The sequence below is a fragment of the Haliaeetus leucocephalus genome, unplaced genomic scaffold, assembly GCF_000737465.1.
Source record: "Haliaeetus leucocephalus isolate CR32 unplaced genomic scaffold, Haliaeetus_leucocephalus-4.0 Scaffold556, whole genome shotgun sequence".
NCBI classification, from domain to species: Eukaryota; Metazoa; Chordata; class Aves; order Accipitriformes; family Accipitridae; genus Haliaeetus; species Haliaeetus leucocephalus.
Window position 1 is genome coordinate 1,020,020 of NW_010972992.1, and position 27,645 is coordinate 1,047,664.

Below are 27,645 nucleotides of genomic sequence, written 5' to 3' on the forward strand. Positions count from 1 at the left end.
TGGAGGGGTCCCGCCGCTGCGAGCTGTGCGGGGCGGCGGGGCGGCTCCGATGCCGCCGCTGCCGCCTCACGCACTACTGGTGAGAGCCCCGCTGGCTGCCGGGGGAGCAGGGGCCAAGCCCCGGGTGTAGGCCCGGGAGGCAGGGACGGGGTGCAGGGCGCCCGGGAGGAGAGCCGGGACAAGGCAAGAGGCAGGGGGAAAGGCCCGGGACAAGGCTCGGGACGCACGGGCACGGAGGAGGCCCGGGGTGAGGCGCAGGAGGCAGGAACGGGCGCGGGATGAGGCGCAGGAGGCAGGAACGGGCCCGGGGCGAGGCTCAGGAGGCAGGGAGGAGGCCCGGGGCGAGGCCCAGGAGGCAGTGCCAGGCCTAGGACACAGGGGCGGGCCCAGGGCAAGGGCTGAGAGACAGGGGCAGAGCCTGGGAAGCGGGCTGGGACGCGGGGACAGGGCAAGAGGCAGGGAGTAGCCCCGGGATGAGGCTCAGGACACAGGGGCAAGCCCCCAGGATAAGGCTTAGGACACAGGATTGATGCCTAGGAGGAAGCCTGGGTGGCAGGGACGAGGCCTGGGACAAAGCTCAGCAGGCAGGGATGAGGGCCAGGGTGGAGACTGGGAGAAGGCCTAGGGCAAAGCTCAGCAGGCAGGGTAGCGGGAACTGGAGCTGGAGCAGACACGCTTGGCAATTGCTCGGCCAGAGCGTTTCTTCTCACTTCCAAACATGCCCACATCAAATAGAGCGCAGTGCAGTGAGCTTTCTAGATGTTTACACAAATACCTTCACGTACATGGGGGGGGGGGCCTCAGTGAAGTCGTATGTTAACGATAAGTTTCACTGGTTTCACCCTGACTTGGGGTTTGTTTGGCTTTGGAGCTTTTTTTTGTGTACCGCAGTGTTGAAAGCCGGGTGTTTGGGAGTTTTGTGAGTGCTTTAAATAAGGTTTTAACATACAGAATCATGGTGACTTGCCAGGACAGCGCTGTGTTCCCCTCAGGGGATATCAAGTATGTACTTGATTAGGTGCTCCATGAGCAGCCTAAGGACTGGTGGCTGTTATGGGTAATTCTTGCAGTGAAAGTCCAGAGGACACAACAGGCAATAATCTTCCCTTACATCATGTCCAAGCAAACAAAAATATTGTTGTTCCTTTATTTTGTTAGTAATGTAGATCATCAAAAAGCTGACTGGGTTAGTATCCATGAGCGAATATGCCCGCTGCTGATTCCAATCCGTACATCTCTCCCTTGTCTCCTTTCTGAAAAGGAAAGAAAACATGGCATGGAACAGCTGGTGAAGAGGCAGGTATGTACAAGAAAAACGAACACCACTTCAAAATGCTGCCAGTGAAATTCAATTAGATCTATTCTTCCTATACTTTGATCTATGTAGTGTTGGGAGGGCACCCTTTTGGTTGATTGGTACTCAGTTGCAGAGCTTTAATATTTTTTTTTAAAACAAAACCTCTATAATAAGGGGAGTGGGAACATCCTCTCTCTGATTCTATGAGCCACTTGCCTTTTTTGTGGTCCTTACTTGAAGTCCTGAGCTTCCTCAGGCAGTGGCAATCCTGGATCTCCTGCCTTGGCAGGTAGTTAGTCCATCTCCCCAGCTAGTCGGGGATCCAGCTGAGTTTTGCTTCTTACGGGCTGTCTTCATCCTTCGCTGATGAGAGGGATTCCCCTTTCTCAAAGCAAGGGGGCAAAGAAATAAAGTCCCTTCCCTTTGTTTACCTGGCCAACTTTAAACGCCCTTTCCCACTAAGTACGGTCTTTTATCTCCACTTTTTGGCCTCGTGGGTGGTGCAGATGTGCAGCTCCTTTCCAGCCCGAGTGGTTTTCAACTCTTTTTTTGTTGTTGTTTTTTGTTTGTGGAGTGGCAGGATCTGCTTTTCCACAATGTTGATAAAATAAAAAATAACCCACCCAAATGCATCTGCTACTTAAAATCTTGCCCGTAAAAATAAATTATCCTTCTATCATTGCATAACTCCTAATCGCAGAATAATAGGACAACAGAACAGCTGAAAGTGAGCTGGTAACAATCAAACAGTGCCACTGAGAAGAATATCATTAATCGTCTGGATTTTACATCACGTATTCTTTTTAAGGTTGTTTCTGGGCCAGGTGTTAGTGCTTTGGTGACTGGCTCGTTGCTGCGGTCTTTCCTGGGAGCATCCAGAAAAAGAAAGTCTAAAAGGGGCAGGACCTGCGTAGCCAAAAGTCCTGCTTGGTGAAAGCTTGCGAGAGGCTTTAGGCAGCAGATTCCTTTAGGCTTTGTAGGAATTGGGCACTGACAACCCAGTTTGGTTTTGAAAATCACAGGCAAGATTGTTGACCAGAATCTGAAGAAGGTCTGTTGGAACAGTATGTCCCAGAAGCATCAGGAAAAATGCAGAAGCTCCTTTGTTCCAGGTTACGTTTAAGTTGATCTTTTACAAAGTCTGCAAAGAAACAAAGTTAAAATTGGTCTCATTGGGGGTGGTGGCAGCAGGGGTTTTTTTGCATCCTTAACTGCTTAAAGCTTTTCTGAGAAACTTCACCTACATATTGAACACTGATGTTGAAAATATCTGTTATTGCATCATTGATTTCACAGCAGCTAAAATTATGGTATATACATTACAAAAGACCACGTGACCGCCAGATCAAGGAAGTACTCCTTGATTAGCTGGAAGGTAATCATCTGTTTTTATTGGATTCCGGGAGAAGACAGCAGGAGGACGGGGCTGGTGGAGAAGGGCGAGTCACTCCTCTTGATTGGAGTGCACACCTAGGTTAGAGACAGCACCTGCAAACCTGCAGCTTGACCCAAGGCTTGGAGTGACCTCATGTGAAAAGTCAGAGAGAGCAGACTCCAATTTTTTTTTTTTTTAAAGTAGAGATTTTTATAGGATCTTTAACAACCCTATTGCATTTGTTCTTTGACCTTTGTCTCCAGACTATTTAAATAAAATAGATTCTGGGAACGGTATGTGCTGGGACACTTTGTCTTCCTTCTCTCCTAAGAAAGGAGTGAAAAAGCAGAAACATCTTGTTGGTTACCTGCTTGCTTTCACTGCAAGACTAGCCACAAATGAAGTCTGCCTTTATGTACAGCAAGGTATAGGGTAGACAGCGTTGGGCCTAGACTGGCTGACAAGCACTGGAAGAGCAGCGTGGAGAGGGCGAGATTATTTACTGCCCCATCTTGGTGGCTTCATCGTTTTCCTAGCCACAGAGCCAACAAAAATGCTTTAAAGAAGGCCTTTGGAGCTCAGGGAAAAGCTATGTAGTCTCATGATGATCAGAGAAAAAACCTTCTGCTCAAAGCCTGCCCATAGGTTTATTATTTTTTGAACATTTCTGCTTTACTTCACAAACTCCTGCATGGTGTTTGTTTAGAAAACACACAGCTCAAGCCTTAGTCAGGACGCAGGAAAGCTTGTGCACATCAAAATGCCCTGTGGCTTAAGGGAAAGTGCATGAAGCTGAGAGCCAGGAGGTTATGAGTTTCATACCTCGTCTGTGCTCCAAAGCTTTGTTGATAGAAATCTGCTTTTGTCAACATAGCCAGGGGGGTGCCTGCAGACAGTACCTCCAAACTGACAAAACTCCAAGTTTCTGTTTGTAGAATAGCCTCACCTGCCTGCATGATGTCAGCTTACTGCAGCCCCTGGGTACGGGAAAAGATCCATACCTCAGTCAGGTACAGCAGTCCTCCAGGACCAATGCTAGCCCCACCAACTGCAGGTTTCAACTCAAACTAACTGGAAGCCTGCCTTCCTCTTTAAATCATCATTTCTTCAAGCGCGCCATCAGTTTTGGTGCCTGTGAGTGAGTAAATGAACGTGGCACTGAACCCCGAGTGGGTTCCCCACCCCCTGCTCCCACCTGGAGCAGAGCTGGGGTCCTCAGCCTCCTCAAACCCCAACTGGGGGAAAACTGCGTGGGGGCATCTTCAGAGAAACCTCTGTAATTACAACACACATGAAAAGAGCCCAAAGTGTGCGGGTCCGGGGGCGTGGGGCTACGGGCAAGATGAAAAACAGTGCAGGGCCAAAGCTAATGATCCCCCCAAGGCTTGTAACTGCGCAGTCTTAAATATTCAGTGCTGCAGGGCTTCTGTTGTCTCCTGCCCTTTCTTCTCCTGGGAGCTCTGAAAGAGTGTAACCTGTAGCTTGTCCTCACTGCAGATGTTTTAAGATAGCTTACATCATGGGAAGCAGCGATGATCCTATAGACAAGGAGTAAAAAAAGAATGATGCTGATCTCCAGCACCTCCCCAGATGACAATCTGCTTGATACCCACGCACCAAAACCAGTGCCGGTTGCAACAGAGAAAGAGTGGCATGGACAGAAACGACAGCCTGATAAATAACAGCTTTTCTTGCTCCTTGCCCTGAGCGTGTGCTGACTTTCTCCTGGGCACCACATGCTCCCCCAACACGGCTTGGTTTTGGTGCGTCCCTTTTTCACTCACTATATGGGGGTAGCTAAGGGGCTAGAGAGGGGATGACCGCTGTGTTTTCTTGCTCTTGGCTCTTCTTGCTGTAGCAGGGTGCTATCACTCTGGGGTGTGTTCTTCAAAGCTCTCATTTATCCAGAAAGGATGTCCCTTTATCTCAGCCAGGATCTCCAGGAAAAGCAGGTTGTCCTTAAGGTTCCCCATTCCTGAGCTATTCCTTCACCCACAGCATGACTCTCTCTGCCTCTCTCTAAGCACTTAAAGCTCAACAAAATGCCAAAGCCTGGCCTCCAAAAGCACCAGGATTTGTTTTTCAGCCCTCTGCTCAGCCACAGCTGGAAAACAGAAGGCAATAAAGAGGTAAAATGGTATTTTCTGCCGGCGCTCACTGCAAAGGCCTGCCCATGCCTCCTAGCAAGAGAAGAGCGAGTGCCTTGCTGACTTACCATGGCAGCACTGCTAGGCACACCAGCAACAAGATTTCTTTCCAGGCAGCTTTCCTGCTGCACCGCTTGTGCAAAAAGCAGATGCAGAAGCATTGGGAATTGGCAACAATTATGCTGAAAGCAAAGAGAAATAGGTAAATAAGCACACTGGCTCTTTTTTACTGGCATCCCTCAGCGCATTGTAAGGGTGCAGCATCTACAGTTGCTGTAGAGCTCTCAGCAATGAACAGACATTCAAACGGGGACGCGTTTGTGGAGCTGGTGAATAGATCAGATGCTGCACAGGGTGAAAAGACCAAATGTGGTGTGGACTGCTAGGAGTAGTAAAAGGCAGGGAGCAACTATACATACAGGAAACATTATGGATTCTGACAACAAACAGCAATGCTGCAGAAGCTGCTTGACCACCAAACTGGGCTTGGGTGATGGATATACAGAAGTGTAATGCAGCACATTAGGGTGTTCTGATTTTGACCGGCTTTCCAGACTCCGCACCCAAAATACCAGGCCCAGAACTGGCCGGGAGAGGGTGGGAGGAAGCTGCAGCTCCATGTAAGGAGCGCTCCCCTTGCTTCCAGACTGTGTCTCCTGCAGCTGGAGGTGTGCCATGCTGGCACCAGCTTGGCAAACCATACGCTCCGCTGCCTGCTATGAGTCACCGTTATTACCGTCAGCAAAACCCCGCCGTAGCCTCTTTGTCTAATCTTTTCTACGGTCTTGTGATGATCATTTTCTGTGCTTCACAGCTTTTATTGCTGCAGCCTTATTAGCCCTTTTTCGTAGGTGTAAAGGATTCTTCGTCTCATAAGACACCACATGACCTAAGAGGATGTCCAAAGCTGTTCCTGCTAGAAGTAGGAATGAAAGCCAGGCTCTAATATGACAGCTTTAATTTCCATCCATTAATTATAGACACGAAGAACATTACAATCACTGTTTTACAGTTTGCAGACTTGAATGTAAAAAGAGACTGCATTTCATTTCTTCTTACCCTTTGCTCGCTCTGTCCCATTACTATGTTTCCCTGCAGAAATACATCATTGATCTTGCATACAGCACAGCCCAGGAGTTTGTTTTGGATGGAAAGCATAAAGAAGCGATACCTGCAGCTTTGCAGGCACTGCGTTTCAGTACTGAAGTGTACGGCTCAAGTTCTGTGCAATTGGTGCCTGCTTATCTCCTCTTGGCTGAAGCCTCCACCGGTAAGTATTGTCTAAATAGTAACACTGGCAAGGGCAAGACCTCCCTGGGGTCAGGTTTCTGGTTTCCTTTTACCATTTATCAGGGAAGGACCAGCTCTTCGTTGGAGGTTGTGCCATGTCTCTGCCCTGCCTCAAGGGCATTTGAGAGAGATTTGAGAAGTCACACACGCCCCCCTTTTCTGTGTGGGTCTGGGGAAAAAGAATCGCTCATCGGTGATGAGAGATCAATGAAAGCAAATGAAATGTTTTCTCCACCGATTCCCACAAGAGAAGCAGTATGAAGATCTATTCTTTACCTCTGTGGCTTCATATGACTCTCAAAAGCATTAAATTCCCAAGGGTGGTTGGTTGCACTCTTATCTCAGGGAACCAGCAAACATTTCTGAGGCCATTGCATCAGAGGAATGCCTCAGTTCATTCACAAAAGCGCGCTCTGCCTGAAGCAGAGCTTTTTCTCATTGACTGTATGCTTTATAAAAACTGTCAAATTAGGACTCTGCATGTGGAGAACTGCTCAGCTGCAGACATAAAGGACTGAAAAATCACTGTAAATCATTGCCATTACCGAAGTACACACAGTGCTCTGCTGGCAGAATTGAGCTATCTCAAGGATTGTCGTTAAATAGTGTGGCAAGAGAAGGGAAAAAAAATCCTATGAGTAATTCTAGTGTGATAATACACGAGTCATTAGTGGCTGCCTGTAGCTAACCTGTTTTGAACACGTGTTTCAGAGATACTGAATGCAATAGTCAGTTTCTGGCTTCTCTTGTAGCTCTAGACATTCAGCCTGTCTGTAAATTAGATTTTGAACACCTGCTCGACTAAGTAGCACTTGGGAGAGAAGTGAGGAATCCACAAGCTGGGTCTCCGTATCAAACTACTGCAAAGCGATAGCAGGCAGTATTGTCTAAATTTCTAAATAAAAAAATGGTCTTTATCCTGCTTATTTCTACGTGTCATTTCAGGTGTTGGCCATCTTCCACAGGCATCCAAGTATCTCTCCCAAGCCCAGTGGATTGTCCTCAGAACTCCAGACTGCAGCGTTGCTGTGCAGTGTAAATTACATCGTAGTCTGGGGCTTTTCTGTGCCGCTGAAGGAAACTTTGAACAGGCTTTATATCACCTGGCGAATGATGTAAGCCAACTTAAATACAGAAACACTTCAATTTTTCTTCGTTCTCTAACACTTACAGATCGATATGAAAACCCCAGCAGACAGATTTGTAATCCTGATTTGAGGTCCCAAGAGTATACATGTTATGAACACCTGAACTGTCTAGGTCTAAGACACCTGTGTATCCATGTGTTAGCCAAAGCTGTGTTTTACCAGTTATCCTTATTCCCTTGAAGTGACACATACCTTGTCTTTACTGCATCTGCTTATAAATTTATCTATCAGCTTGGTTACAGTCCTGAGATGAACAGACATTCCTATCCCAAATTGGTGTAGTTGCCTTTTATTCAACAGATAAGTTACTTTATATTTTGGCTATCATTTTCCTCCATACTTTTCTGTTAGACAGCAGTTCTCTGTCAGCCATTATGTAGTGAATGCCTTATTTAACTCTTTAAATGTCTGGTTCAATAGCATTTTCCCCGATTCAATCTGTTTAGCCGCAAGAGCAGTTTGTCAGATTTGAAGTGGTTATTGCCAGCTGTGTTCCTGAGGATGCTTTCCCTGTCATTTGATCCCCCAAAGGCAGATGAACTCCGCAACATCCTATTTATGTCCCACATAGACTAAATTTATCCAGTGCAGAGTGATGTATGCCCACCACTGTTGAATTTGATAGTAGCTTTGTGTGGGTGTAAATGATGACATATGGTTGAGGAGAATTAGATCCTTTCTATTATAATATATACAGCCCTGTCTTTGCTTAGTCTGTAAACCTTTCAGGAGATTCCCTGCTGTGCAATTGGTTTTTTAGGTACCTTAAATCTGATGCCTGAAAGGGCATCAGGTAATAGGTTTTTTGCTATTAGCAAGTCACTGGTCTACGTCAGAGCAGCCCAAGACCTGCCTGAACTTTGGCTGCGTGTCTGAGATCTGCTGAGAGTCACACGCCGGCTCAGAATAGCTGGAATGCTCCACTGCCTTCCCACTCCCCTGGCTTTGGCTGGGGCTTCGGGGGGAGAAACAGGCACCACGGGCAGGACTGGAGAGCTGAAAAGTGGCAGCAGGTTGTGCTTTTGAATACGTGAAACATACAGGTTGCACAGTGAGAGGAGGAGATGTGGGAAGTCTACCCCATGCTTCAGTGGGGTAACACACTGTGATAAAGGTTCCACTACCCCAGTGAGCAGGGGATTTAGGGGCAATTGCGTTCCTCTGCATAAAACACCAAATACAGCTTTTTTAGGACCACATTTTACAGTCGTAATCAGGTATAACTAATGCTATAGTTACATAGGAAAAAAAAAAAAGGGAATACTTGCAATATTATTAATCCATAATGAAAAATTTCCCAAGTTTGATATGAGCATTAAACTTTTTTTTTTTTTAATCTTGTTTTCAGATTTACCTTGCTAGTTCTACATTTGGACTAAAATCTATTGAGACCTCTGGAGGGTATTTCCACATGGCTAATGTTTTCTTTCGCCAGAACAAAATGGACATAGCAAGCTCACTCTATGCTGAGGTTGGTAAAACCAATGGCCATCCTCTCTATATTTCTCAGGCTTTTTTCTGTGCTCTTTCCAGTGTTTTTCCTGCTTCTGACTGCCTTTAATATGATGGTGATCATATCAAGTGCCAGCATTGCCTTTTAGGATCAATCTCAGAAACCCTTTTCATACTTAAATATTTCTCTGAGTTAAGACCAGGAGAGAAATTCTGTACTCGGTTACAAATTGTTATTCAAGTTGTCTTCAACTTGGGCAGCCAAACCTTGTTAAAAAAATAGCTTTGCTACCAAATACCCTGTGCCAGAGGTTAAAGAGAGTCCCACAAGTAGAGAGGGTCGCCAAGGAGTTTCCATGGCCAGGGAAGAGTTGCTGAGCAGCAGTGGGGTACAAACAAGCCATGTAAAATTGATGCTGAGAATCAATGAAAAGTCACCCTGATAAAAGATTATCAGAACAGAACGATCAAGCAAGGGAGGTAACAATTACCTAATCCCTCCAATAACTGAAAAAATGAGCTTTCATTTGTTTAGCTTGATTTTCTGTTGAAAGGAGGCTTTGTGGCAGAGCTGCAGTCTGCCTCCATTCCCCTCACAAACTTCAACCAAATCTGCTTTTGGTTAACAATTTAGTTAGATTTGTTGAAGTTTGATGAAAATTAATAGTCAGATAGAGAAGTGAGCTTCCAACTAGGGCCGCCACTGGGAGCGGAGCGGTCAGATCTCTACGTAAAACATCCAGCTTGGCAGCAGCCAGCTCACTAACCAGCCGGCACTCCGGTTATTGTGGTAGGGACGTGCATTGCAGGGCACATTGTTTATAGAACAACTAGTTGCTAAATCCCATGTATTCATACAAGTGAAATAATTCATTTGCTTCCTGATAGGTAGCCGATATCTGGCATGCCTTTCTTCTGAAGTCAGTTCAAGCACAGGAGCAAATTCTCAAGTCACAACCGGAAATGTCTCCATTCACGGAGGACAAGGAAGTCAGCAAAGACTGTATGAGTAAGCACCACTATTGCGCAGAATCATTTGGAAGACGGGGTTTTAAAGAATCCATACATCCTACGGTTCATATTTACAGCATTGGGTTTTGCGTGGCATTTCCATAGACCAAATTTAGTTGGAATCACAGGTATTTCTGGTGTTCATGCTCAGCGGATCGCACTGGATGAAACAAACGGGACTGCTTTAGGAATGAGGGTGTTCAAGTGGAAACACAGCTTTGCCCTTTTTGTTTACATGCTCCTTTTCACAGCGCCCTTGGCAGTGACTTTAACACTATAAGATTTTGCCTTTCAGGATTCAATTCCACTTCAACATTCTCATTTCTCTGCAGCTTCTTTGTCTCCATTTAATTATGTGAAAGTGACATTTCATCTCACTTAGGCAGGTTTACAACTCTATCTTCTGAAGCAGTAGGATACGGTGGAATAGCGTGTACTGATAATTGGATGTATTAATCTGGAGAATACTCTCAGGAGAGAAGCTGAGGAATCTCTCACTGGGACATAAGGGTGCATAAAGCATTAGGAAATAGGCTTGTGTGCATGGTACTACCCTATGCTCCCCTGAAGGCAGACTGGACTCTGGTCCTTGTCTTCTTTCTACCATCTCTGCTAATGAGAATATTGTCGGAGAAGAGAAACATTTCTGTAAATCCCATTACCTGGCATCATCTCCACCAGCAGTTGCTGCAGTAGGAACCACACCAAGACAGGGCTGCACGATACCATCTTCAGTTATGACAGGAGTATGAAAGTTGCCCTTTTCATGCAGCTGTTATGACTCCACATCCTTACTAAAGGCTAATCAACACAATTACTGACTGGATGAAAAGATATCTGTTAATGGGTATGGAATTTGCATGGAGCTGGGATACCGCGTTGATGCTTGTAGTAGAAATGCTTTGATGTCTAGAAGAGATAATTGGACAGTTTTGAATATATTATCTTGCATGCATGCATACATCCAACAAGATTATTTCATTCTCGGTGCAGCTGAAGCCCAGCAAGCAGAAGCAATCCGAGTACTGAATGCAGTGTTAGATGTCAGAGAACAGGCACCAAAGCAAAGACCTGGGGAAACTGCCAGAGTTTTGCATGCTCTTGCCATGCTTTATTACCTGATCATGGACTTATCAAAGGTAGGTTTTGTCCGGTGAAAGGGTCCAGGAGGGTTGCCTAAATCTGTTTCAGTGCTCACCCCATCCCATGAGGCCAGTTGCCTCTGTTCACCTGGCATGTCTCCTGAATCTGCAACAGCCTTGCAGCACTGAATGAGCAAGGACAAAGCTGCCTCAGTAGCTCTGCAGCTCGCGATCTGCGCTCTGTCAAGGCAAATGAAGACCCCTGGATCTGTTTTGGTCTCTGCCAGGCTGTCCACAGTGGATCCTGTAGTTATCCACGTTTTCTGGGCTCATCCTTTATCTGGGATATGCTGGCAGTGAAGCTGCATGTCACAAGCTGTATTTAGACGTGGGGTCAGATGTTACGCAGTGAGCAAGAGGTGGGCCTCGCACGTGTCTCTCTGTGAGCTGGACTCCCTGTAATGACCACGATGTTGATGTAGATTCACTCTATTGGGGCCTGTAATTCAGTTTTGAATTTGCACCCCTGTATTTTTAAGGCTAAAAATTTCAGATGTGACTGCTAACTTCAGAGCGCCCAATTCTCTGCCTTAAAAATCATTGATTTTGAGGAAGTGCTGAGCAGTAGCCATCTGGAAATCAGGCCTCTTTGTCTGGGCTAAGCGCTCAAAAGCCTGAGTTTCTTCTGCCTGTGTTTTGGAGGGTGAAAATACAGATTACTAATGGTCTCTTCATTGGATCAGAGAAAGCCGTAATGATGTGAGTCAGTGTTTGGAAGACACAAAGAAACAAATTCAAATTAGAAAAAAAGCAAAGCTTTATAATTGTGAGAATGTCTAATCCCTGGAAGAGCTACCAAGGGAAATGAGGGATTTAGTTCAGACTGAGTCAATACAGCTGTTTTTTTTTTCCTGAAATAGCTTTGGGAATGTTCAGATGAGCTGCTGTATTAGACGGGAGGCAATGATCTCCAGCACGGGGGGCTGGGGTTAGTAATCTCTTGTCTGCACCAATGGATCCTAAACATGATACCTGGCAGCTTTATTCTCTCCTGTAAAGCAGCTTGTACAGGTCACCCTCTGAAGCAGGCAGCTGAGTGGCTGGAGCCTGGATCTGCTCGGGTGCAGCCATTCCAGTGAGCCTCCGCAGGTATTTTAACTACCCCTTGAGAAAAGGCAAATTCCTGACAATTAGTTGGTCTTTTCTGTTTCATTCTAGGCTCGTGAGGTGGGGATGAAAGCCTTTGAGCTGGTGACACAACTGCCCCAACAAGAGTCTCTAGAAGCCATCGGTCGTTTGTTAAAGTTGATTAACTCCAAGCCTTCCTACACAAAATAAAGAACTCTTTCTACCAGAGCCAGGTGTTTGGCTAGGTTATCTGTTTAATTAGGTTGCTGAAGACAAAAAGCGTTACAAGCCGTAGGTCCTTCCCGCTGCTGCCATCTTTCCAGATGTGTTCTTTTCTGTCTCAAGGTGTTTGAAAATTAAACGTTTTGGTATACTGAGTTAATTTTGATGTGCTGCTCAACCTCTGTAGCCTGTTACGGAATAACAGCGTGAGGGTGGGAAACAAAAGCACAACCAACCCATGATGCATAAATCCTTATCTAATGATTTATGAATAAGCAAACAGCCTCTTACGTCCTCACATTGTCTGTCCAGAAGCTAAGACCAGCTGAGGTGTGTTTGTTACCTGTTTCCTCTATTTGCCTTTCAGTTTGATGAGGGAGATACCAGGGAGGGATACGGGAGGGGCATGGAGAAGGTCTTCACTGTGTACCTAACTTGGGTGGTTGTCGTCTCCTCAGGACCTGGTTGGGCTCGATCAGGTGCCACACCTCCCTGCAGTGCCCCTCCATCTCCAAATCTATGTTCTCTCTGCAGAGCTTTAGAGGAGTCTTGTAGCTCTGGGCACTGAGGGACTCATTTGTTCCACTTACAGAAGAACTTGCATCCAGGAGGGACCACGAGAACAGCATGAGGGACTAGAAGCAGTCTTGGGGGAAAGGATTAAAAGGCCGGCTAGCTCCAGTCAGAGCTTCCAACCCAAAGGAGGTGTGGTTTCCTCACAGCTGAGAGCTCGCCAGCACGTAGGCATCCCGCTAACTCTGATGCCAACCTCAAGAGGAGGAAGTCCCTTGTGTCACCATGCGCTTCTGTCCACGGACCTCCACCAAGTGCATCCCCAACCTGCAGCTCTCACAGGCTTCTGCCCTGGAGAGCAAAGACTGGCAGGGCAGAGGGTACGCGTGACCCTCGGCGTGAAGGTAAAGGGATGTTGGAGAAGGGCTAGAGGAGACCCTGGGAGAGCGACACAGGACGCAGTCAGTGCGGTGAGCTCTGTTCAGAGGCCAAAGCATGTGACAGCCTCGCACATCTGGGAAAGAGGTTAAGGGAAACTTGCCCTGCTGCTAAAGTCTGAATTCAGCTGAGCTTTAAGCCTACGATTAAGTCTCATTTACTTCAGGAGGATTTATGAGTGCATTTAATTGCCTTGCTGAATTGGGATGGAGTCAAGTACGCTTTTTAAATGCTTTGTCAAGCTGAGACCTGAGCAATTAGAAGGGATTGATGCTGCTGGTAAAGGGAAAGCCTCCGCTTCAGCCAATGTTCCATTGCAGGGGGTGGGATAGCGCTGGTGGGGGGGTGGATGAGGGGCCCCATGGCAGACAGGCTTGGGGGACGGGTGGGAGACCTCCCCGTACTCCAAGGGGAGATGCTGGCAGACATGTCCACCCTCATTGGGTCTCTCCATGGCTGGAACGACCACCTCCCTGGGATGGGGGATGCCAGGAGCTGGGGCGGGGGGGACTGCGCCTGCTGGCACAGTGCCTCGGGGCATGGAGGATTTGGGTCACCGTGGGGATTTGGAGCTGCAGGGTCGATCGTGGCAGTAATCCCTCGGGATGCTCCTCAGCCAGGCTTGAGCCTGTGTGATGTGCCAGGCTGGCGGCTTGGTGTCACTGCTCTTGGCTGTTTAGCGCCATAAAAGATGGCATCAAAATTAACTTTACATAGGGCTGAGCATCTCCAGGAGCGGGGCTGGACGAGGGCTGGGAGTGGCAACGTTAGCCCGGGCAATGAGAAGAGCCCTGAGCAAATAAAGAACATTTTTGGGAGCTTTAGAAAGATTTTTACAAGAGCTATTTCCTATGACACAACACGCTGCAACAGCCGTTTCCAGTGCCTGCCCTTCAGGGCAAAGAGACGTTTCAATAAACAGAAAAAAGCCCAAAGTGACCAAGATCAGCGTTTCTTTGCCCGAAAGTGTTCAGACTTGCAGCTCTTGGCACCTCATCAGTTCAAGGAGAAAGAAAATCCACCAACAAGCGGCAACCTCCCTCCCTGCCTTGCTCTGGTGCTGGCAGCAAGAGGCAGGAGCTCCCTCCCAAAGCAGATGATCATCACAGCCCCACGGGCAGAGCCAGGTGTGGCAGGCAGGTTTGGGGTCCAGTGAGGGGACAGAGGAGGTCAAGGCTCCAGCCTTGGCACCAGCCCCAGGGCGGTGGGTCCGAGGTGGGGCTGCTCAGGGCAATTAAAACCCAGTCCTACACCCCGGGGGCGGGTGGTTTACAACCAGAAGTTGTTCCCATGGAGGGAAACCTTGGCAGGGACATGTGCTCGCCAGCCAAGCCAGGGAGACCCACCAAGCTGCGCTTGCGTGAGCCCCACAGCCACCAGCATATCTGCAGGCACCGCGTGCCGCCTGTTCGGCCACGTCTTGCTCCATGGATGGCTCCAGTCTGGAGCGAGGAGTTACAGAGGGAGTGGGGCTGCTCCCATCCCAGCAAACCCCAAATTTAGGAAACCTGGTGCGAGCCACATCCACCCAAAACCGGGGCTCTGAACCTGTTGCCGACGCGGAGGGGAGCGAATTTCCCATTGCCGCTTTCGCTCTTCCCAGCCCTGCTGGGGAGTTAAAAGGGAGTCGGGTTTTTAAACACGAACACAGCCAGGAGGATGAGGAGGATGTGGTGATGGATGAAGGCTGCAATGCTCCATCCCAGGACCAAGCACACACCCCCCACCCCGCCCTCAAAGCAAAGGCGAAAGCCTGGCGAAGCCAAAATAAAGGCACAGGACACGGCCGGCCAGGTCGCTGCATCCATTCTCATTTATTGTGAGCACACCACCACCACACACCTTCCTCTTGGCACTTAGTTGTCTGTAGTTGTTTTAAAAAAAACAAAAAAAACAAAACAAAAACCCCACCACACACACATTCCTCAGGCGCCACACTGCGCAGAGACGCGACAAGTTTATCACAGGGTATTTTTTTATATATATATATATATATACTTTTTTCCCCCACCTTTATTTTTTTGCAAGTGTGGTCACTTCCAAAAGAGAGAAATAAATTAAAAAAAAGTACTATTTAAAAAAACCTGCCTGTGGCTTTGGGAATGTGCCAGTAGCTCCCCCAGCAGCTGCCCGCAGGGAGAGGGGAGGCTTTATTTATTTTCCTTTTTCCTTTCTTTTCACTTTTGTTTGAAACGGACAGTATTTCTCTTCTTTTTTTTTTTTCTTTTCTTCTTTAATATACTACAGCCTGGAATTCAGTGCAATAGATACAACTACAGTGCAGGTAATGAACTATACAAAAGTCATCCTAACCATGTACAAGCTTTATCTTAGTCGCTATAGAAACTATACCTTTGCGTCTGTACCTTTTTGTATACATTATACAGTGTGAATATACTCCGAGAATATTTACAGTACTTTGCTTGTCAAATCAGAAACGCTATAACTTAAATGTCTACTATTAACAACCATTGAACAAAAATATATATAATATAAATATCTTCCAGTCTATACACAGAGCAGGAAATGGATGTATCCGCGTGATGGTGGATTTTGGTGAGTCTGGGATTTGGGGCGGGGGGGTAGCGATGGAGAGGGGGGGTGTTGCTGTAGGGTGTGGCTGCCGGCGCTTCACCGTCAGGCAAATATTGCCGAGATTAAACCAAAAAAAGAGAGAGAGAGAGAGAGACACCCCCTCTCCCCTTGTCCCCTCCCAGCTGAAATTCAGGCAAAGGGAGATGAAAAGCCGCTGGCGGAGACGACGCTCCGCAACTGGCGACAGGCCATCGACCTCTCCAGCCGCTCAGGTCCGGACCACTCCATCCTCAGCGCTCCCCCGGCGCAGGGAAACCACCCGCCCGCGAACCCACCGGGGGCTTCAAATCAAATTCAACTGTTTTCAAAAATAACTCGTTGGGTTTGGTTTTTTTTCCTTTTAAAAAAATTGTTGGTTTAGATTTAGTCAATTTGATTTTTCTATGATTAGAACATTAAAAAAAAAGCTTCCTTTAAAAGTTTTCCTTTAAAAACTTCCGCTACGTGATTTCTCATTAAATAACCTATCGCGTCATTAAAAAAAGGGAGCCGCCCTCCCGCTGGTGGAGGCTGCATGGTTGGTTTTTAAACCATCTATTGGCTTTGAAATCCTGGACGCGAAACCAGCTAATAAAATAATAATAAAAAAAATCGTTTCTAGCAGAAAAAAATAAAATAAAATAAAAATAATAAAATAGGTCAGTCTGTCCCCGATAAACCAGTGGGGGAGTCTGGAAAAGGGGTGTATGCACAAGAGCCGGACCCCCTGCTCCCTCCTTCCTGGTTTCTGTACAAAGCGTTTTTAAAAAATTCCACCCCAGCAAACTCAGGAGAGAAGGTGGGCGGCCAGGAGGAGCCGCCGGCAGGTTACACCTGGGAGTCGGCACCCAAGCTGTGAAACTCATCCGGGGTTTTGTCGCTCTGGCTCGCTCCCCCCTGACGGAAACCAGAGGCGATTTCGTCGAAGGTCCGACCCTTCGTCTCTGGCACCTTGAAGTAGGTGAAGATGAAGAAGAGGACTAGCAGCACTGTGAAGATGATGAAGACGTAGGAGCCGCAGAGTTGCTGGGAAGGAGAGAGGAGGAAGGGGTAAGCGTGCGGATGGAGACGCTGCTCCATCACCGTGGCCCCGAGTGGAGCAACAGACCGAGGCTGAAAGACCATCCAGCGACTGTCCGGCCCATACCTGCCACCACGGCCCAAGGCCTGGGTCTTCCTTCTCTTTCAGAGTATCTCCAGTTGGAAGGGACCCACCAGGATCATTGAGTCTGACTCCCCGCTCCCTCCCGAGATCCTGGCCCCATCCCTCTTCCCTAGAAGCCAGTCCAGGCTTTGGGGCTCCAGAGAAGGCGCAAACCCAGCGGGTGCAAGGTGAGGCTCGTGCCCCCAACCCGGTCCCCACCGCCAGCATTGGGAGAGGATTACCGCGATGTACTGGAAGCCCATGCCCACGATGAAGTTCGAGGTCCAGTTGGACAGCCCTGCCACAGCGAAGGCAGCGGGACGAGGGCCTTGGCTGAACAGTTCCGCCACAATAAACCAAGGGATGGGGCCTGGACCGATCTCAAAGAAGGCCACGAACCCGAAGATGGCCACAATGCTGAGGTAGGACATCCAGGGCATTTGGTCCTAGTCCAAGGGAGAGAGAGAAGGTCGGTTCGGTGAAGGGGGACGAAGCATCTGGCCACCCCAGATGATAAGACTCAAACACGCATGGTGCTGGCTTCACAAAACATGAAGTTTCTCCAGACTGGAGACTGGATTTCTGGGACCTCGAGAGAGGCAGTGGGGACCACTCAGCCATCACTTCTAGGAGGACAAGTCCTTCCTCCTCCCCAGCCAGACCTCCTCCTCCAAGGCACCACAGCAAGGGGCAGCGTGCAGGACCTCGTCCCAGCCCGCCCGTCCCCTCAACGCCCATCACTCACCAGCAGCGTCAGGGCAATGGTCATGAGCACTGCACACCCTGCCATCCCCGCCAGGCCGATGAGGTGGAGGGTCCTGCGTCCAGCTCGTTCCACCACGAAGAGCTGTTGGATGGAGACATGCGTCCATCAGCGCCTCCCCAGCCTGGAGGAAACCCCCCTTCTCTCCACCTTCCCCAGTGAGAGCTTGGTGGGCCAAAACTCACCGAAACGACTGTGAAAGCCGTATTCACCACACCAGAGCCAATGGTGGCGTAGACGGGCTGCTCCACACCTGACTTCTCGAAGATGCTGGTGGAGTAGTAGAAGACCTACAAAGGGCAGGGATGTGGCGTGAGGAAAGGAGTCAGGTCGTGGAGCCAGCATGACCCAAGTTCTGGGTGAAACAAGCTGACCCACGGCATCCACGTCCCCCCAACACTCACTGCATTGATCCCTGAGAGCTGCTGGGACAGCTGCAGGACAATGGCGATGAGAATAGGCTGGCGATACATGGGAGAACGGAAGAGCTCCATTATGGTGACCTTCTTCTCCCTCATCATTTGCCGGCTCTCCTCCTTCATCTCCTGGAGGTCACTGCTGACGTCTGTCGTGCCCCGCAGCTTCTTGAGGACTACAGGGAAGAGGTGGAGTCAGGAGCAGCTGAGGACCGTCCTGCGTGGTGGGACAAGCTCGGGGACAGAGGTCACTCACCACTCTTGGCTTTGTTCTCCTCGTTGCGGTTGATGAGGAGGAAGCGGGGGCTCTCGGGGGCAAAGGGCAGGATGATGCACTGCAGCAGGGCAGGGACGAAGATGAACCCCAGGAGCAGCGGCCAGAGTGAGTCGTTTCCCATGATCAAGTCCAAACCAAACACCTGCAGACGAGAGAGGTTGGGCCACCCTTTCCCAGCTCAAGTTGGACCCAACTCTGCTGCTCACAGGCGCACTACAGGTTTGGACACCCATCGGAGGGATGCGGAGAGCTGTGCTGCTTTCAGGTGGGCAACAGACGTCCTGTCATGACGCCACCCATCCCAAAGCTTAAGATCTCATGGCATTCCTGCTCCTGCTGAGCTCCAGGTCCATCCCTCCAGGCCCAGCTCCATCTGAAGGGCCATGCAGATCCACAGCACAGGCAATGCTCTGCGCTGCTGCACTAAACCCCATCCCCTGCTGACCCTGATGAACATTAGTATCAAAGATGGAGGAACGCCCCTCCCACCGTGAGCCAGCTCTCCAGCACTTACTTGCGCGATGAGGATGCCCAAGACAATGCCAAGCTGGTGGAAGGTCCCCAACGCGCCCCGGAGTGCAGTGGGCGACACCTCGCCCACATACATGGGCACGAAACCGGTGGTGAGGCCGGAGTAGAGGCCGATGATGAAGCGACCGAGGATGAGCATCTCGAAGGAGAAAGCCATCTTGGAGAAGCCCATGAGGACGGCAGACACAAAGGCGAGAATGTTGGACATCAGCATGGAGTTGCGCCTGGGGAGGGAAGGGAGGAGTGTGAGGAGGACCATGGGTGCCAGAGAGGCTGAAGGAGTGTCAAGAGAAGCCAAACACCAGCTCTGGGCAGGAGGGAGGTGTCCCTGGGATGCTGGGGTGGGGAGAGGCTGCACAACCCCCCGCACTGAGGTCCACCACGCTCGGTGCTCACCGTCCGAAGCGATTGACAAAGAGCCCCACGGAAAAGGATCCAATCATGCCTCCGACAGAGAAGATGGCGACGGAGAGGGACCAGAGCGTGGTGAGGGTGGCAGGGCTGATGGGCTCCTCATATCGGTACAGCCAGGTACGGTTGTAGAAGTCCTCAATCACCTGCAAAAGAGCGGGAGAAATGAAGCCACAGGTTAAAACCATCCCCATTTCATCTGTGCCACCAGGGTTATGAATTGCCCGGCCTCAGCCCAGCTACCTACAGACCCTTGGCCGGTGAGCGCGGCTCACAAGACAATGCATCACTGAGCCGGGAGCCGCCCAGCTGGTGGCTCGGCTCCAACCCAAGGGAGGAAACCTGATGGGATGCGCGGGGGAAATGCAGCCAGACGGGTTCTCGTCTCGCCCTACGGAGAGAGGCTCGGCATTGCCAAAATAACTCTTTCGCCTCACCAGGCGGCCACAGGGAGGTCACACTCCTCCCTGGGGCACGGGAGGCAGGGAGGGATGCTTCCATCACTGGAGGAGAAGCAAGACGGTGGGGGGAGATGGCAGAGATGCTGGAGGAAGGTGAGGAAGACAGCAGGGTCATCTGGGCAGCTGGAGGCGGACAAGATCAATTCCCATCCCCCTGGACGCTCCCTTGAATTTAATTTCTAGGGTTTTTTTCTGCAATACTTCCACAACGCCATACTTCTGCTATAATTCTGTAATATTGCAATGCTTCTGCTATGCTAACATCCAAGACAGGTGCTTGTTTTTAATTACCATCTTTGCAGAACACCCTTTTTATTTTTTACTTTTTTTTAATGTATTTTTAAAGCCAGCCCACTGCTGAAAGCTTCAAGTAAGTTATTTAAGGGTCACCCATACCCAAAACAAAAAAGCAAAGGACTCGATAACATGCCCGACCAACCCTACCTGGAAGGAGCGGAGATTTCGTGCAAGCAGGGGAAGCTGCTGGTGGACATCAAGTGGCTCAAAGACCTCCCTACTTCAAAGAGTTTTGCATACACGCAGCTCCCGATTATACGTTCACACAATGCCGCTTCGTTTTCTAGTTTTCCCATCGCTTCAAGCACAAATGAGAGCCCCTGGCAGAGGCAGCGCAAGAAATACAGCCTGTGCTTCACTATAAATTTCAATAACGTGATTTTTTTTTTAAAGTTGTTCCTTTTACAAAGCCCCTGAACCATTAGGATTTCAATATTTAAGTGATTTCATTTGCCTCCCGCTTCACCTGGAAGTTTTGACACCTTGGGGGCTTTTTCCCCTTATCCTAACATCACCAAAATAAATAATTGATATTGTTATTTGGAGAACCCAGGACTGGCTCAGGCTCTCAGTGGGGGTACGCAGGTCTCTGCGGACACTCCACCAAACCTTGCGGTGCTCTAGATTCCTCCCCACTTTCCCAACAGCCTCCATCTCTCTCCCCCTGAAGCAGAAAAAAATTAATCCAAGCAACAGCAGATGCCCCAGTGCTGGCTGAGCTACGCCGGGCTGTGCTTTGGCTTATCAAGAAATAACACCCAAATACCCCCCCTCCCAGCCCCCTTTCCTCCTGCAAAAAAGAATGGATGGAAAAACCCACCATAAGCCCATTGTTGGGAGAAGAGGAGATGAAAAATTATGACTTTAAAGTGAGAAGCGTGAAAAAAATTAATTGCATTTCCAAAAAGTTGGGCTTTTTTTCTCCCTCCCTCGCCCTCATTTCATTTCAGCTGAGTGCTTCTTACCAGCCCTCACCCAGTTTCAGGCCGTCCCCTCCACACATCACGTCTGCAAACACCCCACAAACACCAAGCCGCTGTTTCAGCAGTGGGCAGGACTATATTAAGAGGACCACAAAACCGGCGCTCAGCCCTCCGCCTGAGAAAGGAGCCTTTCTGCAAGGCTGCCGGCCATGGGGAGCTGCTGCCAGCAAACACTGCTGCGCTTGCACTGCTGAAGCCAGGGAAGTGATGCACCCCAGTCCTGCACACCCATCCATACCCATCCCAATTCTGTGCCCCAATGCATCCCAATGTATCCCCATCCTGCACCTTGATGCATCCCAATCCCAATCTCAATCCTCTACCCCAATGCACCCCAATGCATCCCCATCCTGCACTCTGATGCACTCCAATCCTGCGCCCCAATGCATCCCAATGCACCCCAATCCCAATCCTTTGCCCCAATGCAGCCCAACGCATCCCCATCCAGCACCCCGATACATCCCAATCCTGTGCCCCGATGCATCCTGATGTATCCCCATCCTGCACCCTTATCCATCCCAATCCCAGTCCTTTGCCCTGATGCATCCCCATCCTGCACCCCAATGCATCCTCATCATGTATCCCAACTTTCATCCTGTGCCACAATTTATCCCCATCCTGCACCCGAATTTATCCCAAAGCATCCTCATCCTGCACCCCAACGCGTCCCCATCCCAATCCTGCACACCAGTGCGTCCCCATCCTTAAAGGTGGGATCAACCCCCGTGCCCGGAGCATCCTGCTACCCAGGACAACACTCACCCTGCCTCCCCTTGTGCTCCTGATACAGAGCACCCCAAATCCTTTCCTCCCTCAGTTCTGCACCCCGAACACAACGTTACTTACTGGGTGACTTGCCCCTAAAATACACAGCCCATCCCTGGCCTGAGCCCCAAGGTTTTAATCCTAAAATGCACGAGGGAAACTGAGGCAACACCCATCAGGGTGGGATCTGGCTTTCCTGGGGGGTTCTGTAGGAACTGGAGCTCAATCCCAAGGGAAGACCCCAGCTCAGGCGTGATCCCCGCCCATGTCACCCCGAGCAGCGTCTCCTGGGTCGGGAGAGGATGGAGAAAAGTCCTTCAGCTGCAGGGAAACGACGCGCGTCCTCAGGATGCAGGGGCCAGGCTCTGACACAAGGTGGTAATTACAGAGCGCTTGTTCCCCGCGGTGCCAGAGCTTGGGGAAAAACGAGGGCAGATGCCAGAAAGCAGCTCCTCAGCATGCTTCCAGGGATTTCCCAGCTCGCCGACGTTTCAAATGCTGCTCCCGTTGCCCGTCTCCAGAGGAGGATCCTCGCCACTGGCCCAGCACGAACATCGCCAGCGCGAATCGGTCCAGGATTTTTTAGCAGGGCAACACTTTTGGCAGACAGATGCATGCACCATGGCCATGGGCGCAAGCACCAAGGGTGCTGGGCAGGAGTCGCAGCCTCCACGTGAAATTCTGCTTGGGCCACTGACCGTGATTAAATACAATTTAATGCAATACCTCAAATAAAGGCAATTTGCGTCTTTTTTGCTCTTTTCACACTGATGGGGTTTGGGAAGTTTTTGTACAGGGTCTTCTCTCCCACAAGGAGTTTTTTCAGCGCTTGAGGCGAGATTTTGCAGCCTGCTCGCTGGTAATGGTATTAATACTCTCGTGGCATGAATCCTGCCTTGGTGTTTTTAATTATTTGGGATGGTGCACCAGAGGCTGTGATGATGCTTGGGAACAGGCTCTGCTCTCACACAGCAGCAGCTGGACCCCACGTTGTCCTTCGACACCTTACCCTGGCAATTGAGCTTTACCCAGGGCACATTGCAAGCACCACATGGGATTTCTGAGCTAACATTTCCAAGCCTTTAACACCTCAAAAAAACACGTAATTTGGAGAAAGTCAAGTTTTTCAAGGCTCCCACGTACCTATCAGTCGCTGGAGGGTCCTGGCACTATGCTAGGGAAAGGAGCAAGCACCTCCTGCTCTCCATCCCCCTTCACACGCAGCCTGCCCCAGCCAAGCCTCTGTCCTCCCGGGGATGTCCTGCCCCTGACGCTCCGGGATGCAAAGCTCCCATTGGAGCAGTCATTCTCCCCCTTCGAGATGACTCAGACCCTAATTAACTCCCAGATCTTCGCTAAAAGCCAAGGTTAAAAGTTACGCTGGTCCCACCGGGAGAGCATCCTGCACACGTTCCTGGGATTTTTCCCAGCAAAAACTCTAAGCGAGTAGGAAACTAATTCTCCTGGGAAGGTGGGAGCTAAATAACTCCCTCACAAATCCCATTACAGGCAGTAAGCTGCCTAGCGGGATGTACTATTTTAGCCGGGCTGGCAGTAGATGCCAGTTTGTTTTCGGGCACGGGGGAGGGGTGGGGTGGAATTTTGCTACGGCAAAGTTGCTCAGCGCACGCTCACCTTTTGCGGGGCGTTGATGACACCAGTGTTGTAGCCAAATTGCAAGGAACCCAGCACCGCTCCTCCCACAGCGAGCATCAGGCGAGCCGTCATCTGCAGGAAAAGGGGGAAGAAAACAAAAAAGAGGGGTTAAACTCAGGGTCCCAGCTATGCCCCCCTCCCATCAGAGAGGTCCCCCAGCGCTTCTCCCTGGGAAGCTGCAAGAGGAGGAGGGATGCTCTTAAGGTTGTGAGCACAAATATGCTGGATAAAAGAGAAAACTTGCTTTTTTTATGGCATCCACATGGGCTAAGGGAAAAAACAACTAAAAAACCACTGGTTTGGCCTTAAAAAAAAACCCAAAACCCCATGTTTGGGGACTCAAGGAATCTTTAGCCTCTGGAGTGGGGCAGGAGGTTTTATCTGGGCTCTCAGGATCCCCTCTGAGGGCTCCACATGACACCCAGGCAGCACGCCAGCGCGAGATGCTTTTGGGGACACTGCGGTGACGCCGCCGGCCAGTCGAGCATCGTCCCAGCATCAGCGCGAGGATGCCCCAGACACCCGCTACTAACAAAGTTTTTGCACTGGAGCCTAATTAACAGTCGCTAAGCAAAATCCCGGCTATTTGGCAAACCCTTCGCCCGCCTCCTCTTCCTCCCGCTTCAGCCAGAGCGACAATCGGAGCCTTGTTTGGGAGCAGGGTCAGGGCAGGCCAGCGCTCAGGCCACCTTCGTTAACAGCCCAATTATCCCAGGCAGGAGATTTTCCCGGCACTTAACTCCGAGAACCAGGATCCGACATTCCCAGTTAATCAGCTTTGGGAAGATCCACGTGAAATTTATAAGCCCCTTAATGTGGGGGGCTGGGCTCTCTCTAGTTATCCCGGGTACTGGTGTATCACCCCAACCCAGAGATGCTCCCCCAGCATCTCGGATTAACGATCCCAAGGGATTGGTGCCAGTCAGACCCCACCTAAATGCAACCCCTAAATCAAGAGGGCTAATTGCAAAGCAGACTCAAAAAAATAGATATTTTCTTATTTAAGAAGCAATTTCTTTTTCTTTTTTTAATAAATAATATAAATAAACATAACTAAGTGCTGCTTGCTGACCTTGCCTCTCCGGCCAAGCCACCTCCCCCCTGCATTAAAGTTTGCAGGGAAAAAGCAACAGGGAATAAAGCCAGCCCCGTTAATGAAGCTCATTAATTAGGCTTGGCCCCAACGCAACTAATCAGGGAAGTTTTGGCACTTGGTTGTGTTCGGTGCTTCTGAATAAACCCACCCTGAGAAGAAAATGCCCCGCTTGGGAGGGCAAAACCAGGCTGGAAAGTTGCTGGCATCCCACAAAAACAAGGTAAAAGCCTCCAAAAATTCCAAAATCCTAACTCCGACCTCATCCACCCGCCCATCACTCCACAAAACTGTGATGGGTTACACCAGGAGCACTGAAAGCAACCTGTGCTAGAACAAATGTCAAAAAAAAAGGTTTATTTTTGGTTTTGGGGGGATTTTCTTTTTGTTTTGGGGTGATTTTTCTTCTTTGCTTTTTGGGGGCCATCCCTTTCTTTTTGGGGATTTTTACTTTTCATCGCTAAAGGCCGGCTCGCTCACCCCAGGAAAGCCGACGGGCGAACCCCCATGTATGGTAAGCACCCCGGTGAGTCACGGCTGCACCATGCCGCAGGGATGGGGATGCATCATACCGGCATGAACTTTGCTCCAGGAAGGTGACAGGTAGCAACACCTCTTCGCTCCAACACCAGAACACCAGTCACCACCCCACAAAGGATTAAATAATAAAAGTTTTTTTGCTAGAGGTTAAAACTGCAAAAGTAAAAGAAAAACTTAAATTTTTAACCTTTACCAAAAAACTCTTTATATTTCTATTAAACTCCAGCAGCTTGAAGAGGCAAAGGGACAGAGTTGGTAGGAAGGCTGCCGGCATTTTTGGAGGCTCTGCCCAGGCAGGGTCACTGTGAGTCAGCTCCTCCCGCTCGCTTTGGGCTTCCCGGTTCCAAACACGCTGCCCAGCCCAATCTAGGAGCCTTTCGGCTTTAACCTCGCCATTAAAGGAGAGGCTTAAGATGGAGAGTTAGGGGAGGAAAAAAAAAAAATAATTGATTTTTAAGGGCAGCCTTGCATGGGAAACTCCTGCAAAATCACAGACAGGGTTTGGTTTTGTGTTGGGTTTTTTTGGTTTTGGTTTTTTGTTTTTTTTAACTGCTTGCAGAAAACAGCAGCTTTATTTGGAGTTTAGGAAAAAAACAAAACCACCATACCTCCCCTTCTTTCTTCTGTGCAATAAACTTACTTACTGCCTGGACATATCCAACACTTGTGGTTTGTCCCCTACTAACTCCTATAGGAAGGTAAGCACAGCACTTCTAATTTTAATAAGTTCAGATTTTTTTTTTTTTTCTGCTTCCTTCATCGCTCGAACGCAGAAGGCTGGACCTTTAGAGGAGACAGACCCATGGGGTGACAGCAGCCCCCCAAACCTGCAACAGGCTGCCTTTGGCTTTAGAAGTCTTTTTTTTTTTTAACCCTTTTTTTTTTTTTTTTACCTCCGGCACAGAAGGATTTCAGGATGCTGCCTGCTTCATGGAACAAGGAAATTAATAATCCCTTTAAAAATAATAACAATAAAAAAATGTCCCAGGAGGGAATTCCAGGAAAATGCACATTTAAAAAGAGCCCATAAAAATTAGCTATGAGGCTTTAACAAGCATCCAGGAGGCTGATTGCAAAAGGTCCCATTCTGGGACAGATGCAGGAGGTGACTGCGGGGAGAGGGTGCAGCCTTGCAGCATCTTGCACACTCGCTTGCACACTTGTGCACACTCACCAGAGTGAAGATAACTGGACCCGGCCGTTGCCCAGGATAACACGGCTGCATGCTGGCTCCCAGCCCAGGAAAAACTTACGCACCCACTAAGGGCTGGGTAAAACCTGCTCCTAAAGCCACGGTATGTGCCACAGCGCCGGCATTTACCAATGGGGGGGTTTGGTGCAGCCAAAGAAGAGAGGTAGCACCGGCACCGTGGGGATCAGGCAAGATTTTGGGGTATTATCAGCATGGGAGAAAACTCGTGGTGAGGGGAAGCGGAGTCAGAGCAGCATTATTTTTTATTATTATTTATTTATTTTCCTTAAAGGTCAGCTGGGGATGGCAACACAATCCTTCCGAGTTTTGTAACCACAAGAGCGTCTGCGACAAGCCCGGGAGACGTTTTTGCATGCAAAGAGCTGGAGCAGCCCAGCTCCGTGGGCAGAAAAGCATGTTCCGCTTTAATAATATTAAATATTAAATTTAAGGGCGGAGGGGTGAGCTCGTCTCCCAGCACCCCCAGCATCCCTACTGCCGGCTGCTTCAATAAAATCCCTTTTTTCCTTGCAAAATACACTGTGGATCTAAGCATTGCCCACGAGAGCACAGCAAATTGTTCCTGCAATTAATTACCTTAAAAAACCCAAAACATTTCTAACCCAAATTTATCTAATGGAGTAGTTAGCAAGATGGAAAAGCAGAGGGAGCGCATCTCCAGCTCCATTTCAGTAGCTGGGAGTTAAGCCCGGCCGGCAGCGCATCAGATTTCTTCGTTACGAGAGCAAATTTCTTTTTAATTCCTTCCCCCATCGACGCGCTGCCGGTAGTCACGTTCCCGGCTCCCAGCCCCAAACCCACACCTTGCCCCAAAAAAAAAACCCAAAAAACAAACCAGTGCTGGGGTAGAGCCAGTTTTACATAAAAGCATAAAAAATATAAAATATATTTATAAATTTAAATTTATAAAAACCCTAGTATTCCCAGTGCTCCAAAGCTGGGGGGAAAAAACAAGGAGTTGTTTGCTGGGGAGAAAAATAAGAGGAGTCGTTCCCGTAACATCTTTAATCATTATTTTTGTTTTTAATTATGCGTTGCCCAGTGCTTTGCACCACCACAGAGTCAATTTTTTATTATTTCCTTCCCCGGGAAAAAAAAAAAAAAAAATCAAACAAAAAAAACCACACAAACAAAAAAACCCACCCTACATACTTGAATATGTCCCAAAACGCTCCCAGGAGGGAATATTTTGGGAGGCAGCATCCCCAGGCGAGGCCGGGACAAGCAAAGCCCGGGGTCTAACGTTAACGACCCCACGGCAATTAACTCACCTTCCTGACTTCGGGCCTGACATCGCATTGCTTTAACCCGCCTCTAATATTATAAGTCAGTTTATCTGAGGGGGGTTGTGGCACTGGGAGGACTCGGCTGCTGCCGACTGAGTTTATGTTATTTAACAACTCAGTTTGGGGGGGGGG

At 49.1% G+C, this 27,645-nt stretch overlaps 2 protein-coding genes across 2 annotated transcripts in view; one reads left to right on the top strand and one right to left on the bottom strand.

Moving 5' to 3' along the window:
* Positions 1–12,145, top strand: part of ZMYND12 (zinc finger, MYND-type containing 12) — a 12,693-nt gene extending 548 nt beyond the window's left edge. Inside the window, exons 2-9 of the mRNA XM_010577485.1 lie at positions 6–79; positions 1,159–1,300; positions 5,918–6,089; positions 7,055–7,224; positions 8,606–8,728; positions 9,598–9,718; positions 10,714–10,859; positions 12,021–12,145. Of these exons, the coding sequence (XP_010575787.1) occupies positions 6–79; positions 1,159–1,300; positions 5,918–6,089; positions 7,055–7,224; positions 8,606–8,728; positions 9,598–9,718; positions 10,714–10,859; positions 12,021–12,140 (1,068 nt within the window). The 3' untranslated portion in view covers positions 12,141–12,145. The remainder of the gene's footprint in view (positions 1–5; positions 80–1,158; positions 1,301–5,917; positions 6,090–7,054; positions 7,225–8,605; positions 8,729–9,597; positions 9,719–10,713; positions 10,860–12,020) is intronic.
* Positions 12,146–16,342: 4,197 nt separating this feature from the next.
* SLC2A1 (solute carrier family 2 (facilitated glucose transporter), member 1) lies at positions 16,343–23,453 on the bottom strand. The gene is made up of 9 exons (XM_010577182.1): positions 23,361–23,453; positions 19,205–19,365; positions 18,792–19,032; positions 18,257–18,419; positions 17,989–18,176; positions 17,770–17,874; positions 17,567–17,668; positions 17,064–17,267; positions 16,343–16,703 (listed from the first exon to the last, which is right to left on the bottom strand). Exons 1-9 carry the CDS (start codon positions 23,451–23,453, stop codon positions 16,506–16,508), a joined length of 1,455 nt encoding a protein of 484 aa, XP_010575484.1. The 3' UTR covers positions 16,343–16,505.
* Between the last annotated feature and the right edge of the window lie 4,192 nt (positions 23,454–27,645).